General features: G+C 59.2%; 1 protein-coding gene across 2 annotated transcripts in view; it reads right to left on the reverse strand.

Moving 5' to 3' along the window:
• The window catches only part of KIRREL1 (kirre like nephrin family adhesion molecule 1), a 91,848-nt gene that overhangs the window by 18,389 nt on the left and 54,822 nt on the right, over nucleotides 1-18,637 (reverse strand). For both annotated transcript variants that reach the window (XM_054999078.1, XM_054999068.1), the window contains exons 2-3: nucleotides 1,785-1,934; nucleotides 578-727 (exon numbers count right to left, since the gene is read on the reverse strand). In XM_054999078.1, coding sequence (XP_054855053.1) covers nucleotides 578-727; nucleotides 1,785-1,803 — 169 coding nt within the window. In that variant the 5' untranslated portion in view covers nucleotides 1,804-1,934. The remainder of the gene's footprint in view (nucleotides 1-577; nucleotides 728-1,784; nucleotides 1,935-18,637) is intronic.

Below are 18,637 nucleotides of genomic sequence, written 5' to 3' on the forward strand. Positions count from 1 at the left end.
GGATCTATCCATCTATCTCCGCCTTTTCTGGGCTCCTGGCATAGAGGGCCGTTTCTCACCCCCTGCTACTGCCATCCTTTTAGTGGTGGGAGGTGGGGTGAGTGCCAGGGCCCTTTGGCATACACAGCAGGTGGTGTGTCGTCCCCCCCCCGGCCAGCTCCTCCCCCCCCCGCCTTTACAAAAGGGCCCCATGTGAGAAATGGACCCTGTTCTGAAAACCGCTCTTGGCTGCTACCTCCGTGGGAAGAGGTCTCCTCACTGCTCAGGGCTGGGCCAGCTTAAGGCTGCTGCTGGGACCAGCCAGTTCAGCACAGGGTGGGGCACTTGGCTAACCAGACTGCCCCGGGGGCACCCGTCCTTCCTGACACGCCAGGCAGCGGCAGGCGGGGTGCTGCAAGCGCTCCCTTGCAAGGCTGAGGCTCAGCGCCGACTGCAAAGACCCAAACCTTTCCAGAGGAGCGGATCAAAAGGGGCTGAAGACTTGAAAAGCACAGGTTCATGGCTACCAGAAACAGTTTTAAGTCAGATGAAGCACCGCGTGAAGGGGTAAGGGAAGAGATGCCACAAAATGGCTTACTCAGGACAGTCAGCTTTGCCCGCCGGGATCGCAGCGCCGCTTCCGTGGCCTGGCACTCATACAAAGCGTCATCCGAAAGCTCGGCGTCGGTGATCTCCAAGTTATACTGCCCCGAATCAGCTGCCCCAATGATCCTGTACCGCGGCCAGGCTGAGGACAGAAAGGAGACGAGCAGTCAGGGTGTGGCAGGCAGGCGTGCAAAGGACGTCATCCGAAGGGAGGGGCTTCCTGGGGCGTGGCTCTAGAGCCCATTCTCAAAGCCAGGCCTCAGGTGCACCTCTGAACACCGGCAGAATTCGAGCAGCCCTCACTCTGTGCTTGTTCAGGCCGACTCTCACTCGCCAGCCTTGCTCTTGGGAAGCTAGCTTCTAACCATCCGGTAATCTGCCTGCCTACTGTTCTGAAGATCCCAGGCCACTTGTCCCCGTGACATCAAAGTGCACGGAGGAAGCCTGCAAAACCTCCAAAGCCAGGAGGGAGGGATAGGAGGAGTGGGATTTCCAGGGCCCACAGCCTCAGCATCCTGCCCCACAACTCGCAGAACAACCAGCCAGTCTAGGCAAAAGGCCTCGGAAAACCTCGAGGCAGGATTTGGTGCCTTTAGTGCAGAAGTGGTTCCTTTAGGGCCAGGCAGACTCATTCCTGGTTGTGCGTGGGGTTTGCACGGGCCACGTGGAAAAGGCCAGCCGGGGGGGGGCAGAAGAGTGGCAACCCACAGGAAAGCAGAGAGGGTTCACCGATGCAGAAGAGGGGGGAACTCATTGGCTCCTTGGCGGTCACGGCCTTGCTCCGTGCCCAGCAGCCGCCTCCTCTTCCAGGAGGTGGCGCTGTTGTCCTGCTGGAGGGGGCAGCCGGCTCCAGGAAGGAGGGACTGTGTGTGCGGGGGGGGGGGGGGACAGGACAGGCTAGTGAGTGGAGGATGCCGGAGAGGATCTGCGGCCCTCCCTCCCTCCCTTCACAGAGCAGAGCATGGTTTTCTTAAGGAAACGGGCAGGAAGAGAAGCCAGGAAGAGATGGGCAGGGGCAAAAAGCAGGCATGCAGCCTCTCCTGTCTCCAAGGGTGGCAAACAGCCCCCTTACCAAGGGAGGGTGACGGCAACTTCCTTCCCCCCCCTGGCCCTACAGAGAAGAGCCTGCTGAATGGAGGGTGTGGCTAGATTCCTTGGGGAGCCAAAGAGCACCCCGCAAAGAGCGCCCTCTTCCCTACCTTTGAGGCCCTGGCCCATGCCCAGGGCCAGCCCATCCTTCGTCCACTGCACGATCCCGGAGTAATTCAGCACCACGCAGGAGAGCACGATCCGCTGTCCGGCCACCACCGTCTGGTCCTCGGGCTCCTCAATGAACCGGGTCTGGACAACTGCAGAGGGAAGAGAGAGGTGGGATGAGACCCTCACGGGATGAGGAAGGTCTTTGGTAGCTCAGGGGAAGTGCCAGGCTCAGGGCCTCCCAGCACCGAGGCTCCGCTGTGGGCCCAAGGGAAGGCCGCCATCTCCTCCAGCCAGGGAGCACCCAACTGGCTGCGCTTGTGGGCAAATGCTGGCCTGATCCTTCCAAGGCCAGTCCTACGGGCATCGGCGGCCTCCTGATGTCTCCCCTGGGCTGGCTTGCCCAAGGTGCGTCGGAGTCACCTGAACCACACAGACGTTGACTGGGGTGCCCTTTGGGGGGCAGTTCTGATGCCACTGCTGAACTTTCTGGCAGAAGATCAGGGCTCCACTCACAGGCTGAGCAGGAACCCACCCCCCGCCCCCAACTAGGTGCAGAGAGTCTGTTATTCTCTAAGGGTGCTTTGTTAGTCCATGAAGTCCTGGTTCTCAAGTCTCCCAAGTGCCCCACTGGCCACAAGAAAGCACCAGGCATTTCAGTGGGCATGTTCATCCCTGCCAGCTGTGGCTAGGCCACCAGCAGTTGGCACAAATGCATACCCTTATACTACCGGCGTGCCATACACACTCGGTCCTGTCCCCTTTGCTGTGCCTGAGAGTGGCCGCACCCAGTGGGTTGTGGGTCCAAAGTGCACCCTCCTCCCCTGCCCGGGAGGAGGGATTGGGTCGATGGCAGCATTTTCCAGAGCGGCAGCAACAGTCACATGGCACCAAATGCACCATGAGCCCTGGGGATACAGCGAGATTGATTGGCGCGTGTGGCAGGCATCGCCCGGGCAGGCCCAGCCCTGTGCGGAGGCTGAGGGAGTTTGTGTGCTCCAAAGAAAAGAGGGACGCCTCTACTGCCAGCCGATCCAATCCGGCAGCACAGAAGGGGGCAAATGCATCCTTGGGGAAAGGAGCTAAGCCAAGTGCAGAAGAGAGAAGCGCCTGGCTGGCTGGCTGGCTCCCGTAAGCGTCTCCTGGGGCTTTGGCTCCTCTTCCCACCTGGTGACTCCGTCTCCCCAGTGCCCTCTGGCACACCTCCTCCACCCTGTCCTCTCAGCCACCCGGCGGCTTCTCATTTCCCTGGGCACCACATGAATTTTTCCTGTTGTGGAGAGAGGCCACAAGTGGCCCTTGCTGGAGACGTGATTTGGCATTGGAACACCAAGGCAGAGCCCAGCCAGCCTGGCGCCAACTCTGCACATGCCCCCGATCTGTTTGGGTGGCGGCAGCAGCAAAGCCGGGGAGCTCCCACAGTAGAGCTGGACTCCCATCTGGGAACTGGGAAGTCCCAGCTCCTTCTTCAGGAACGCCCTGAAGCTATTCACAGACGGGAAGAGGGCCACAGGGTGACTTTTGCGGCCACGATGGGCAAGTGGAGCGGCTGCCCTTCTGGTGAACGGTGAAGCCTCAAGAAGAGGCCCAGGGGGAGCTGACATTGCCCTCCCAAAGGCGCTCGGGCAGAGCCCAGAGGCAGCCCCAGGAGGGCGTGTTTTGAAGAACTCTTCGGATTGTCATTTTTATTGTGTCTTTTTGTATTTGGAGATGAAGCCCACGAAGCTGCCTTCTCCCCTTGACCTCCCCAGAGGAGTCTGCTCTGCTCTGTCAGCGGCTCTCGGGGCTCTCAGCCAAGGAAGGGTCTTGTCCCTTGCCTTCAACCTGGCCTTTTTAACTGGAGAGGCTTCCAGGGACTGGAACGGAGTCCTTCTGCATGCTCACCGGCGCTCTGCCCTGAGCCAGGGCTGCTCCCGAAAAGGAAGGAAGCTGGCTGTTCTTGAGGCCCCTCCACTGTGAGTGGCATCGGCTCCCCGGGGTCTTGGGCACAGAGGGGACTTTCACATCACCAGCAATGGAGCCTTCCCCCCCCCCGGACATTCTGCATACAAAGCAGGCGCCCTGCTCCACAAACAGTGACTCTGGCGCAACTGTGTTTGTATAATGCATCAATACATGGAAATTATAAATCTGTGTTTTGCTATTCCCCTCAACCCCCCCCCCCCGCCCCGATGCCCCGGGCTTCCTTGCAAATCCCTAAAGAGAAGGGGCCGCCTCCTGCCAAGAGGGGCTACTTCAGTTGGGCTACCAGGCACAAAGCACGCCATCAAAGTCCCGTCCCATGAGGGTGGATTCCGCCTGGAAAGGGCCCCTTCTCCGGCTACCACGCGTGGCTCTCGTTTCCATTCATGCACAAGGCTCCCGGCAGTTAAAGGGCACATTCCTTGGGCTCTCTGGCCCGTGGGGTTCACTCCTGTGGCAACTGGCAAGGGTACCTGCTTTCAGACCTGTTCCTGCCAGGCCTGCTGGCCAGAGCCTCAAAAGCAAACACGTTTGTAACCGAGTGGCCGGCACTGGGCCGGCCCTGCTTGGAACCCGTAGCTAGCAAGAGACGTCCCATTCACAGCTGGAGAGTGGCGGGCGGCGGGGGAAGCCCTTTGCACGCTGAGAGCGTCAGCCCAAGGCAGAGTCAGCAAAGCAAGGGGTGGGGAGCAGCAGCTTGACGTTTGCGAGTGGAGGCTGTCCCGGGGCTCGAGCTGCCCCATGCTCGCTCATCACAGCAAGGATCAGCTTGCCCCTGTATGCCCCTGGCTGGCCAAGCGCGGCCCCTCTTTGCTCCTCATGGTACTTTGGAGAGGGACCTGGCAGGCTGACCGACCGAACCTTAGCTGGACAATTAGGCATTTGGGACTGAGAGACTCCAGCACCTGCCTGGGATGTTTTGCCATTTAAATAGTTTGTGCATTTTGTTTCTGTGGGTTAATGTGGGTTTTTTTTTAATATTTGTGACTGAGGCGTGCAGTGACAGGACAGGGGCTGCACCCTGGGCAGGGGAGGGGGGAGTGCGGTTTTTAGTCCGAGGGAAAGCGCCCGGTCAGTCTGTGTGGAAGCCTGGCTCCGTGGGGAGGGGAGAGTGACCTCCGGGAGGCAAGAAGGCTGCGGGCTCGACTTTGTGGATGAGCGCAGCCTAAGAGGCAACGGGGAAATCATTGTGACTGGGTCTGTGAATAAACACTGAAGGAGCGATCCCTACTTTGAACCCACCCAGCCTATGAACGGATCCGAAACCAAGACGCTGATCCATACTCTGCAGCCATTACGCGTCTGGACCTCCCGTCCTCACCCCCAACCCAGGCTTCCTGCACTGCTCAGCTGGCCGGCTGGGGCAGGGGAAGAGCGGGAAACTGGGGGGAGGCTGGGCATCTGGCGACACGCTGGCGCAGATGCCACTTCCTGTGTCTCTGGAAGTGATGTCTTCATGACACCAAGTGAAGCCCATAGAGTTTTGCCCAAATACCAGAATGGTTCTGGTGGGTCCAGGATCAGGATGACGTCACTTCCAGGAGTGACATCAGCCCATCGCTGGTTCTGCCCTGCTGCGAATTCCAGGGAGGACCCGGCAACCGACCAGAGTGGCTCGCTTGGGGCTTGTTCACAGGCGCGTGGGATGACCCGTCCCCAGGAAAGGCGTCTCCCCCAGCTTGCACTTGCTGCCGTAATCTGAACGCAGAGGCCATCTGCCAGATGCCCCAGTCTATTGGGGGACAGGGGGGGGTTGCACCCCCAAAAGGCTCAAGTCCTCTCTTGCTCAGCCCCCCCAACAAAGTGGGGCAAGACAACTAGCAGGTTTTTAATTGTCACTGGCCTCAAGAGTAGCAAGTCCCGCAATAGCTAATTGGAGCCTCCATGTGCAGAAGTAGTATACCTCCGAGTATCTGGGGCTGAGACCCTACAAGAAGGGAAGCCCATCCTCGCTCTTTTGGGAGCCCCTCGGAGCACCTGTGGGGAGGGGGGGCGCTGTCCCTGGACCTTCAGGGGCCTGACCCGGTGAGGCAGCTCCCTTGCGTTGTTCTGGGCCTGCAGAGGGCTCCTGGGGGCCGGTGAGCTCTCCAGTCATCTCCCCCCGTTTCGTCCTTGTGTGAAGCAGAAAGATCCCTTTCCTCCCACCGGTGTCCTTGGTGATAAGGAGCAAAGGTCTCCGAAAGGCCCAGGGCACCAAACGGGGCCTCATCCAAGCAGAGCACACGCGGCCGGGAGCAAAAGAAACCGTCCTCCAGAGCAGGGGTCCGAGGGGGCCTGGGGGGAAAGAGTCTCTTCTGCAAACCACCCAACCAAACGACAAGCCCTTTGCCAGAGGAGCTGACTCGAGCAGCTTGCTGGCATTCGGGAAACCTTTTGCCCCAGGGGCACGCCCGGGGGAGGGGGCGCTGCTGGCCCAGGGGGAGGAACTGGAAGACGCCTCTATTCCTGCCCCCAGAATGAGAGCATTGTAAACCTACATACTGACTATTTAAGGAAAGGCTTCAGCGCACCGTGCAGTTCTGAAAGTGGGCACTGCCATGTATGACGCGCACAGAATGCACCTTATAGGCTAGTGTGCGTGTCACAGCAATCCACATGCCCAGGAGCTGTGACTGGCCACTTCCCCCCCCCCCTCTCTCACACACACAGATGTGTGGGCACAAGTCATGCACACCAGCGCCCTTCCCTTCTTCAGGAAATGTGGCCGGGCTAAGGCTTTGGCAGACCTCCAGGAGGGAAGGGAGCACGCCGTGATCGCGCCAGGTGGACTGCACTTCTCCACATCTTTCTATCTGGGGCCGGGGGATTCGCCTCCCAGAGATCAACAAGAGGACCACCTGGGGACGGAGATTCCGGGGCTGGGGCCGTGCCAGTGTGACGGCTGTGGAAACGCTACATTTGGCAGGTGCTTTGGCTCTCATCTCCGCCCTGCTCTGGGAAAACTGCTGCGAGCATCGGGTCCCTGGCAGAAACAACGCCTCCTCCTTTCCTTCCTCATGGGAGGCCTGGGTGCCGCACCAATGTATTATTTTTTATTTGGATGTTTACACACCCAGGGCTTTTTTTCAGCAGGAAAACGGTGGAAGGGAGTTCCGGCACCTCTTCAAAATGGTCACATGGCCGGTGGCCCCGCCCCCTGATCTCCAGACAGAGCAGCGTGGAGGGCAATCTAAACTCCCCTCTGTCTGGAGATCAGGGGGCGGGGCCAACGGCCATGTGACCATTTTCGCGGAGGGCAATTTAAACTTAAAAAAAACTCCCCCCTTGTTCCAGCTGACCCAAAGTGACATCATTGTGCGGTCCTGAATTCCACCACTGAGTTCCACCACCTCTTCCCCCCCCCAAAAAGCCCTGTTCATACCCCACTTTCCTCCCCAACGGAGACTCACAGTGGTTTATAACCTCATTCTTCCCTCCTCTATTTTATCCTCACAACAACTCTGCAAGGTAGGTTAAGTGCTGAGACTGGCCCAAGGTAACCCAGAGAGTGGGGCAGAATGGGGATTTGGGCCTGGTTCTCCCAGGTTCTAGTCCGGCACTCTAACCAGCACACCGCACTGGCTCCCCCCCCCCCCCGAGCTCCTGTGCTTTCCATATCCCCCGGCGTCTCTTGCACTCGCTGCCTGGTGGCTGCCCTCTCTGTTCCCGTTCTGAAGATGAAGCTGGCTGAAGCTGTCAAGAGGATTTCATAGAACTTTACCAGGCTTTGATCTCTCTCCCCCAAAGGCCCTTCAGTGACATGGAGGAGGGGGGGGAGGCAGGGGGGACAGAAAGGCAGAACGTGGGGAGGGGGGCAGCGAGAGAGGATGCTGTGAGTGGGGAGGGAGCACGAAGGGGGGGCGAAAGTGGAGGAGAAAGAAAAGATCAGAGCAAGGGGGGAGCGCCGGATCAGAGAAGCTGCTCCCAGAGAGGTTCACAGGGCAGAGCAGACGAGGAGCAGAGGCCTCTATCAGCAACACACTGAACTCTCCCCCCCACCCTACACACACAACAAAGGAAGAAGCCAGCACTGGCGGGGGTGGGGGGCATCAGAAGGGGGCCTGCCTTGCCCCCCTCCTAGTCCCTGCATGCAGCCGGCAGAAGGCAGGGGGGGCTGGAGGGGCAGCCCCTTCAATTGCACAAGCAGAGCAGCTCCCACCCACCATCTTGAAAGGCCCCCACCTCCCAGCAAGTGCGTTGGAGGTCAGCCAAGCAGTGGCCCCCTCCAGATGAAGCAGGCAGCAAACACAGAGGAAGGTGCCCCCTTGGGAGTAGGGCACCTCACCCTGGGCACTCAGGTAGGGTTGCCAGGTCCGGGTTGGGAAATTCCTGGAGATTTTAGGGGTGGAGCCTGGAGAAGGCAGGGTTTCGGAGGGGAGGGTCTTCAGTGGGGTATAAGGCCACAGAGTCCACCTTCCAAAGCAGCCGTTTTCTCCAGGGGAACTGGTCTCTGTTGCCTGGAGATTCCAGGAGATCTCCAGCTACCACCTGGAGGCTGGCAACCCTAGACTCAGAGCGTCAAAGAAACCCCGCCCACAAGTGCCACACCCTCCAGGGAGACGGGGCACCTGGCACGGCCCATCTGGAACCACTGCCAGCCACTGCCGATTTGCCATTTTCTCACAGCAGATTGAAAACTTCTCTCTGGAGGTGACTGAATTGCACATCAGACTCCCAGAGAAGTCTCCTGTGCATGCACGCACATGCACTCGCACACTTGCGTTAAAGGGGCATTCCGAAAATGGAGAACAAGGGGAGACCACGTGGGGGGGGTCATCTGCTGTGGATGGCGGCACACTGGAAAGGAGCTGCGTTGTCCCTCCACTCCCCACCCCCCTCCCGAGCAGTGGAAGGCAGAGGAGAAAAGCAGAGGTGTGCTCTTCTCTCATGGGGGGGGGGGGTCCAGACCCAGCATGGCTGCATCTTCTGGCACAGCCAGTGGTGCCCCCCCTTCTTCCGCACACCGAGCTTTAGAGTTATCACATTTCCCAGCCTGCTGCCTGTTCAGGAAACTTATCGGCAGCACCAAACGCAGGGGGATGTGCCATTGGGAGTGGAAAATCACAAATATTCACAGTATCCCTAAACCCCCCGAGAAGTGGCCTTTCCACCCACGCTTGGGGGGTGGGTAGAGTGGGTGGCCAATGCCACCCCTGCCTGGCGTGCCACCAGTCCCAGCAGACTATGCCCAAATGGGCCCCTCCTGTGCTCTCCATGTCCAGAATGCCCATTTAATGGAAGCATGTGAGTGCGCGCGCACGCACAAGGTGGAAGGCAGAGGAGACGCAGTTGCCTTAATTACACCGCATCCCAATGACATTTCCAGCAGATTAAAATGATAAACCGCACCGTAATCATGGCTAAAGAGCAGGCAGGAAGAAGGCGGCCGGAGAGAAATAAAGCGTCGCCAGTTCTCTCTCCCTCCTCCTTACAGGCTTAACAATGCACAGGTGGAAAGAGGGACCCGGCAGCTCACCTTTTGTGGGCGGGGGGGGGGGCGGAGCCGGGGGCAGGCAGGCCCCTTGGAAGCCTGTCAGAGACCGGCCAGTTCATTGCTTATGCACCCTTCCCTGCTATCGACAAATCTCTGCATTTTTAACAATGAGATAGCGCCAGGCAGAATCCCACCCCAGCAGAGAATTTCAGTCCACAACACGGCCACGGTCCAGAATTCCAGACCTCCGGGGCTCAGCGACACCAAAGCCATTCATCAGGGGCACTGGAAGGCGGCCCCCGAGGCCAGAGTCCCTGTTGTTTCCTGTGAGCAGAAAGGCCAGTGACTCCTTCCACGTTTCCTGGCCCAGACAGAAAAGAAGCTTTGCCTGTTGCCTGCAGCAGCTAAAGGCACAGAGAGGGCCTGATGCAAACTACGGGACACACGAGGTCCACCCAGCACAGCTTCCTTGGCTCCTGCTAAAGAGAGCCCCTCTGGGCTGGGAGTTTAGGCACTTCCGAGTCTCTTTTGGCAGCCCAACAGACCAGATTGGGCAATGCGCTGACTGACCTGGAGAGACACAAGAGACACTTCTCAAACCCTTTCTCCCTAACACAGTCTTTTTGCATAGCCCTGGATGAAGCTCTCTCTCAAGGAAGATGCGTTGGCCTACCTCATCAGGCTGTTGTGTTGGGCAAAATAACTGAAAAAAGCATGCTGCAAATGGCTCATAGCCTATAATGAGCAGAGGCACAGTTGCAACAAAGCACTTCACACAAAGGCTCCCCCCGCCAACGTCTTACATATAATAACAAGAGCATCCGGCAGGAATGCCTGAAGCTCCAGAGCCACACGCCCCGTGGCCTATCAAGGCCAGGATCTTCCCCACCGAGGGGCAGCGGCCCGGCCCTCCAGGGTCTCTCTGGGGAGAGAGGCCTTCCTCCTCCCCTCCCCCTAGACCCTGGGACCTCCTGCAAAGGCCCAGCCTCAGCCCCCCCCCCCCCACTTTTATCCAGAGATGAGAAAACACTGCAGCCGTATTGATTATGGGAGGAAAGAATGGCAGGCGCAGATTTCAAGGAATCCTCGGCGGGTGGACTCTCCTTCCGCACTGGCAGCCACCAGCCGACTCACCAGCTCAGCTATTCCGGGCCTTCCTTCCCGGCAAGCCCCGAAGGCTCTTTGTTCTGCCCTGTCTTAAAATTGCTCTTTGTCCCCTTTCAGAATGGTGGGGCTCTTTCTGTGGTGTCCTGGCTGCAGCCCCTTCCCACTATGCAGAGGTCTCCGCTCAACACCAAGTCACCCCGGCGCATGCGCCAGAAGCAAGCAGTCAAGAAGACCCACTGGCCAGACCCACTGGGCCGGCAACAGAGCTAGCTGTGGTGGCCCAGACAGCAGAGGTGAGCACGGAGGGCAAGAGCAGCCCATTCCCCCACTTGGGCTCCCCCCCCCCACACACACAGAGTCAGCAGTCCCTGAGGAATCTGGAAGGAAGGCACATGACACGCGGGGCCTGATTCCTGCCCAGCTCTCCTTGGCAGGCCAGTCCCTGCCAGGGTGCCCCGCCTGAAGGTTAGTGGAGAGGTCCCAGCATCCCCCCCACCCCCCCGGGACACCGCATGGTGGTAAGAGCGCTTCTGGGGCCTTCCTCCTGAGGAAAGCCTTCTTGTCATTCAGGGCGTTTAGTGGGAGGCTGAGCAAAGCCCCCAGGCCTCACAACAGAGGGAGGGTGCAGCCCCCCCACACCTCCCGAAGAGCGGATGCTCTGGGATCTAGTGAGGGGAGTCCATTCACAGTCCCTCCCTTACTATCCCAAGGACAACCCAATTGTCCCAGGTCCTAGTTCAGCACTCTAACCACTACACCACACCACCCCTCCACTCCAAGCAGGGCAGCCTCTCCCGCCCTGGAAAAACTATGGCGGCAGCTTTTCTAGGGCTGAATATGTATGATGTGGTTCAGACGCGCCAGCATCCCGTTGCCTGCCAGGGCGCAGTAAACAAATGTGGGGTAGTGCCTACAGCAAAGGGCTGGGGGGGGGGGTCTTTGAATCCCCGCTCTGCCATGGAAGTTGGCTGGGTGACTGGGGCCAGCCACACACTCTCAGCCTAACCTACCTCACAGGGCTGTTGTGAGGAGAAAATGGAGGAGATTGGAGTAAGTCACTTTGGGAGAAAAGCAGAGCATAAGTGAGGCCAAGAACCAAAGAGGCACCCCTCCCCTGCGCCCGTCTCTCCCAGCTCACAGAGGGACTTCCACCCTTGGCCGCATTGGCCAGCAGCGGGAGCACGCCCCCCCCCCCACCTCAGGAGCCCTTCTTGCCCCTGGGGGCCCTTACCGTGCCTTTTGTCCTCACCTCCGGGACTTGGGAGGGACCCGAACACGTTGCCCTTGCGGGCAGTGTGAGGAAGCCCGCCTGCCAAGGGGGGCATTCCTGGCAGAGGGCTGGACGGGGTTTTCCTGGTCTCAGGCCTCGAGAGCGGCGTTCCAAGGCACAGCCGTGCTTGGCCTCACTTCCACCCCCCCCCCCAACTTGGAAAGGCCTTCAGTCGCAGCCGGATCAATTATTCGCACAAGCTCTTGGAAAACGCCCCCCGCTGCCTGAGCTGGGGCAGCTCTCCCTCAGTACGGGCATTCCTCCGGTGTGGCAAGAGGGAGGAATCGGGCCCACCCGGATTCTGGCTGTGGAGACCTGGCAGGACCCGGCGGCCCACGTCCCAGTGTGCCTTTCCCGTTCTTCGGGGGAGGAACGGCTTTTGCTTCCTCTTGCAGGGACCGCCCCCCCCCCGGCTGTTCTCTAGGCCTCTCTCACAGCCTCTCACCGCGGGCGGCTTTGCAGCATCGAAGCAGAGAGGAGGGGCCCCGGGGCTCCTGCATCTGGGCTCCTTTTGCACTAGCCCAAGGGACTGTCCCGGGAGGCCAAGAGAATTTCCACCCAGTCTGCTTTCAGAAAAGCCTGCAAGGGGGGGGGGCGCTTCTAAAGAGCGTTTCTGGGTAAACGGTGCCTGGGAGTCCAGCTAGCCACGATTCTCTGTGGATGGCAGAGGCAGGCGGCTGTCACCTGTTTCCGGTGGTTTGTGGCTGATGGACGATTTTGGTAAGTGCCACGGGCGCCCTTTGGCAGGCAGGAAAGGCAGTGCCAGGAGGCAACGGTCAGGAGGCGGCCTTGGCCTCTCCCTCCTGGTAGCTGGCCCTCTTTGGTGACTGGAGCGCCACGGTGTGGGACGGGAGGCTGGACGAGAGAGACGCTGCTGCTCAGATCCAGCAGGGCTCTTCGGATGTTCTTAAGCTAAAAATAATTTCTCTCTCTCTCTCTCTCTTTTTTGTTGTAACTCGGAATCACACAGCAGAGCTGGTTGCCTCCCCCTACTATGAAGCAAACACAGAATGCTAATTCAAGTACAGAACCTCCGGCCGCTAGCCGTGGCAATGGCCTCTGTCTAAATAAGACGGCCATTTCACGATGAGTAAGTCTATCAACAGCTTCCATGTCCAGAGGCAGTCTATCTGAAACCTCAAGGAATGGAGATCCCAGCTGACCACAGCAGGCTGGACTTGACAGGTCTTTGGCCAGTTCCAGGAAGGCTCCAAACATACGCAAAGGGAGACTTTGGAGAGGGAGGGTGGGTGGTGGCCGGAATGTCAAGTAAGCCTAGCCACTCTGCAAGGGTGTGCATGCGCCTCTGCACCCGTTTTCTCCCGCTCAGCTGCTGGCATGCACCTCTGCACCAATGTGTGAATGTGCCTGGTGGGCACGCTGCATAGCCCAGCTGTACCTCTATGTGCATGAAGGTCTCGCCTGCCCCACACCTGCCCACAAGCGCCTCTTCGAGTGGGTGCAAGAGGCCAGCCCAACTTGTGGGGTAACCACCCAAGAGAGGTTGGAGCGAGAAGGCCCACGAAAGAATGCGTGGTGGAGAGAGAGGCAAGCCGGGGGGGGGGGGGGAGCGAGCCAGAGCAACATTGTTGGGGGGGGGGGGCCCTCTCCAGGCCCTGTCTCTCTCCATTTATCAAATGAAGGTCTGGTGAAACCCTCCGGCTCCCGGCTCCAATCTCTCCCTCTCCTCCTGCTATTAAACGGAGGGTTCAAAGAAAAGCTTTTTATTCACACCGACAGCTTTCAGATGGAACTAAATCTCCCCACGCTAGACTTTTTTTATCCTCTCTCCCTCTCACTGCTTTAAAATTCCCCCCTAAGACATTCACTTCTACATACATATACATTTACGCGCATGTGTGTTTGCACACACACCAAAGGCCCCCCCCCCCCGCCAAAATCAGTAGAAAGGAAAAAAATCCCCTCCAAACCCTTGACTTGTTATATTTTCTTCAAAGGAGAAAAGGCGACCCCGCAGGCAGCTGCAGGTGGAGGGGCGGAAGCGAGGGGGCGGCAGGGGGGAGGGGGCAGAGGCCACCGGGGGGGGGGGGAAGGGCTCCGTTTTCTCCTCACTTGGGGGACCCCATCAGGCAATCTCTGATCTCCCCCCACCAGTTCCTCATTTGTATGGGGGGTGGGGGTAAGCTAACCTAGCGCCCTGAGCGAGGAAGCAGCACAGGATGTCTGAGCACGGCTGATGCATTTCACACATTTTTATCCTGCCTCTCCGGGAAAGTTGCCCAAGGCAGCCTACAAAAGATCTTGGCTGAACAGAGTTCCACGATCCCAGAAGGACTCTCAATAAAGAGTTCCACGATCCCAGAAGGACTCTCAATAAGGACTGCCGTTCAGCAAGCAGACAATGTGATGGACTTGCTAACAGTCTCCAAAGAGCCAGCTGGGTCTGGCCAATGGGCCGCTATGGCCGGCGCCCACCGCCCAGGCGCCTCCAGGAAGCCCACAAGGGGTGCCTGGAAGTGCCCCGGCCCTGCCTCCCGCTTCGCCTCAGCATCTGGGACTCCGGACTGCCTCTGCACCTGGAGGTTCCATTTTGCTGTGACACCAAAGACCAGCTGCGCCTATTTACCTGCCCCCTGTCAGATACGAGCTTCGGGGTTCCTAGGACAGCCTCATCTTTGCAGCTATGAGCCGAGGTCCGTTTCCTGAGGATTAATAAATGGATCAATGCAAATAACAGAAAGCTGCGATGCGGTGCTGTGGGTGACCGTGGGAGAGCGTCAGAAAGAAGCTGTATAGTTGTACAGAAAGAAGTTCTTACACTGGGGGAGGGAAGAATTCCATGCCAAGTAAGATCCCAGAAGGGTGGCAACTGCACGGACTGCCTCAGGAGCAAGGCCGTGTGGCGAAACCCACACTCGCTTTGCTGGGGGGCCCACCTGCCTCTGGGCCAGGATGCCAAGAGGGCGGCCTCCGTGCTCAACACCGCCTTGGCATCTTTCCTCGCCTTCACTCCTAGGGGCCAAGCTAGAGGGGGCAGGCCCCCCCTCGTGCCACCCCCCTTCTGCTTCCAGGCCCTTCTGTCAGGCAGGCGTGGGAGGCCAGGAGCCCCGGTTCTCTCTCCCTCCACCCCTACCCAGCTCAACCATTGTATGAAAGCAAGGGGGGGCTGATATTATCCCCTGGGCTTCAGGATTTTCACCGGGTGGGGGCTGGGCACTTCAGAGCTGCACTCTCAGTGCCACGGCCAAAAAGCTGCCCCCGCCTTTGAAGCCCATCAGGATTCTGAGCTCCCCTTCTCCCCCCCCTCCTTCATTCTGTCCCCAAATTTGCCCCCCCCCCGCACCATTCCTCCAGCCCTGGGGGTGCCAAAGGAAGGAAAGCTTGCCTGCTTGTTGGGTAATAATAATAATAATAACAACATTCAATTTATATACCACCCCTCAGGACAACTTAATGCCCACTCAGAGCGGTTTACAAAGTATGTCATTATTATCCCCACAACAGAAGGAGGGCGGGCAGGGAGAGCCTTCTCCACTTAATCCACTAGAAATGCTGGATCAGCAGCCCCCCCAACACCCCCCCCAGCCCGCAACTCTGGCTTAAGCTGCTTCTTGTGGAGCTGTGTGCAGACCGGGGCTAGTTTGCTGGGGGGGGGGCTGGGGGGCAACACTGGGGGCCACAGTAAGCGGCTGCTCCTGGGCACAGCTTCACCACGTGGAGTGGAGAGATTTGGGGGTGGGGGCTAATTACACCGTGGCGGCAGCAGCAACCCAAGGAGGAGGGGCGGCCACCCAACCTCGTGAGACTTTGGGATGGGGGTGGCAGGACACCAGCCAAGGGCCAGGCGGAGAGGCGGAGAGGAGCCAGGCACAGAGCAAGCCCCACCCCACCCCACCCCAGGCCGGGGTTGTTCAAACCTCCCTCCTAGGCCTGCTGCAGCCCCTGTGGGGAAAGGAGGCTTGGAGTTGCAGCAAGTCTTCCTTGGGGCTACCACACCCCCCAGCCTGCCTCTCCAAGGCGGACGCGTGGGCAGGAGGAGCCCAGCCCCGGAAGGCAAGATCTGCAGCCCCAAGTCATTCGCTGCTGCAAGCAGCTCCATTAAAGAAACACCCATGCGCCGCAGGGGAAAGCAGGCAGGCCCTCTGAACGTGGCTGAGATAATCGCCCCACCGGAGGCAGGAAATAACGCAAGGCACAAGGGAAGCCGGAAGACAACCATGCTTGCACTGGCAGAGGGGCAGCTGGCCACAAGCGACATGGGGGGGGCGGGTCCACTCACTAGCTGGAGAGTGGGCCGAGCCGGGCACACTGCAGCCCGCTCCAGTCCATGTCCCGTAAGAACACAGAGCGAGGGGCAGCAATCTACTGAGCGTCCTGCGAAAGGGTGGGCAACTGGCAGCCCTCAGAGAAATCCGCCCTGCTAACATGACTTGGCCCTCACCTGCCTCCGCTGAACTCAGACCTACCGGATCTCTCAAGGGCCGTCTCGTCTCCTCTGACGAGCAGCAGCGCAGGCAAAGGGCCTGATGCCCACAAAGCAGATGTTCTGCCACTGCGCGCCGACCCTTCCCCAGCATGCCCTTCTTTGCGGGTGAAAGGCAGCCCGTGAACGCTACGCAGGGGCACAGGGAAGCGTCTGCCAGCCGCCCAACACTCCATTGGCAGCCAAAGGAGGGGCACGCAGGGGCGAGATCCAGGAATGCGGGTCCTGACCTGCCATGTGCCACAAGGCCAGAAAAGGTGGGGCGGGGCAGTGGGGGATCGCAACCTCTCGTTTTTCTGCCTCTCCCCCTCCTTGCGATTGTTATGCAGAGGTGAACAAAACTAATTTCACGTGCAATGTGGACAGCAGCCATTTTTCATTCAAATGAGATTTTAATAGCCTGGAAAGGTGGTTATTAAAGCCCCAGGATCCAGCAGTCACGCATTAGCCCAGCCCGGCGGAGGCATGCTGCCTATCGCTTCCTCATTCGCCGGCCCTCCTCCGGGACCAGGGACCGCAGCAGATTCAGTTGGCCAATGGTGGTGCTTTCCCCGGCACAGGCAGACCTCAAATCCGGGTGGGATCTGTGTACGGTGAGAGAGCGCTCCACCGGCAGAAAAGGTCCGTGGGATCCAACCCAGGATTCCCAACAATGATAAATGCGGTCATGCGGTGCTTGCCAAAAACTGCAACAGCTGGAAGGAACCCCGAGTGGTGCCAAATCTCAAGCCCTTGGAGCCCAGTGTGCAAGCAGAGCAACCTGTGTGCAGATCCACTGCGGAGGCAGAGAAGCACTGTAAGAAGGGGGCTCCTGCTTGGGAAGCCCCTTCCCAGCTGTGAGTGGCTGGGGGAGGGGGAGCAACCCCTTGCTTTTGCTTGATGGACAACTCCGTGTTTCTGCTTGCCACCGCCCGCCCCACAATCTCCAGCCAGGCACGCAGGGGCCTCTTTCAGGGTCCATGCTTGATGTCCCACCCCCGAAGAGGCCCAGTGGAGGGACGGTCCACCAGCCTCTCGTTTCCAGCTGTGACCTCTCAGAGGCCCCTGGAAGACTCCGAAGCAGAAGTGTGCAGGGCAGAGACTCCTGCTGTTTGTTGTCTCCTCTGCAGCGGCTTTGCAGAGGCACGCTGCCTCTGAACATGGAGGTTCCATTTAATAGGAGGTACCTCAAAGCCGTGCAAGTTTCTGTCCTCCAGGAAGCACTTTAACCCCCTTTATGGCCATCCTGGGGTGATGAATTTTGCTTCCGTTTGGGGATTTTTCTCTTTGGAAAACACGTAAGGAAGGGGCTCCCACCCCTTGATTCTTTGGGGTGCCCCTTTCAGCCCCCTTTCCAGCCCTGTAATATTCTTCTGCGGGTGGGGCGGGCACCGCACGAAGCATCATCAGATCATTCGTCCATCAAAGTCAGCATCGTCTGCTCAGACCGGCAGCAGCTCTCCCGGCTCTTCCACCGTACCAGCTACCTGCTCCCTTTATCTGGGGCTGCCGGGGACTGAACCTGGCCAAGCCGCAAGCAGACGCTCTGCCACTGGTGTCGCCAGCCTCCAGGTCCTGTGATTACAACTGATCTCCGAACTACAGATTGGTTCCCCTGGAGAAAACGGCGGCTTTGAAGGGGGGGGGCTGGCTCTATGACAGTAAATCCTACTGAGGTCCCTGCCCTCCCCAACCCCTACCTAACACTGAACTGCAGCCCCTCTCCTGGAACAGCACCCCCACCCCGGCCCTGGGACTAGAACCGGCGTGTTTGTTCTGGCCACACCATCCATTTCCTGGCCATTCTATTTCTGGCACCCCCCCCCCCAGTCCATCTTGCAACAAACCAAGGGAGATGGACGGACAGACTCTTCTCACAGGGAGAGCAGGCCCATATCCGCCACCTGCCTGCCTAGGTAGGGTTGCCAGCCTCCAGGTGGTTCCTGGACATTTCCTGGACTTACAACTGATCTCCAGGCCACACAGGTCAGTTCACGCTGCTGGACTCTTCACTGCTTGTTGGCATCAAGATGCAGGAACCTCTGCCGGCCTGCACTGAAGAAAGACCCACTCAGGGAGTCTCTACAAAAATGGCCGTGGTGGGCAGGGACGCATGCCGGAGGGCTACCAAGTGACAAGGGCCCCCCACTCCCTTATTAAGGGGCACACACTGAACGACTGGCTTTGCCGCAAGTTAAGGTCGCCCTTCGAGAAGGAAGGCAGGGAACAAACGGCACCCGCTGCAATTCCACTCCCCCCTTCCTCCCCATGCGGAGACCCCTGGCTCCCGTCTGAGCTGCATGGAGGCCTCCCTCGCTCCTGTGCCCCACGCCGGCCACCCTGTCCAAGAGGCCAGTTCTGCGCTGTCCGCCACTGGCCCTCCACGAGGGACGCAGCTGGTGAGTCTTTTGACCGGCTCTAAAGAGATGGACACCCTGTGGCAGCCCAGCTAGGAAGCTGGAGAAGCCCTTTCAGGCCTGCTGAGAGCCCCTTCGCCGCACAGGCTCCCCCCCACCCCTGCTATCAAGCCTCGGCTTCTCCATTACTGGAGGACAGCCACAGGTCCTGATCCCTGCCTGACTTCTCAGTGCCCAGCCTTGCTAATGGGTGCCCCAGCAGGGGCCGTGTGTGTGTGTGTGTGTGCGCGCGCGCGCTGGCTGAGACTGGCTGTTTATGCAGC

This window comes from Eublepharis macularius, chromosome 1 (assembly GCF_028583425.1).
Source record: "Eublepharis macularius isolate TG4126 chromosome 1, MPM_Emac_v1.0, whole genome shotgun sequence".
Classification (NCBI taxonomy): Eukaryota; Metazoa; Chordata; class Lepidosauria; order Squamata; family Eublepharidae; genus Eublepharis; species Eublepharis macularius.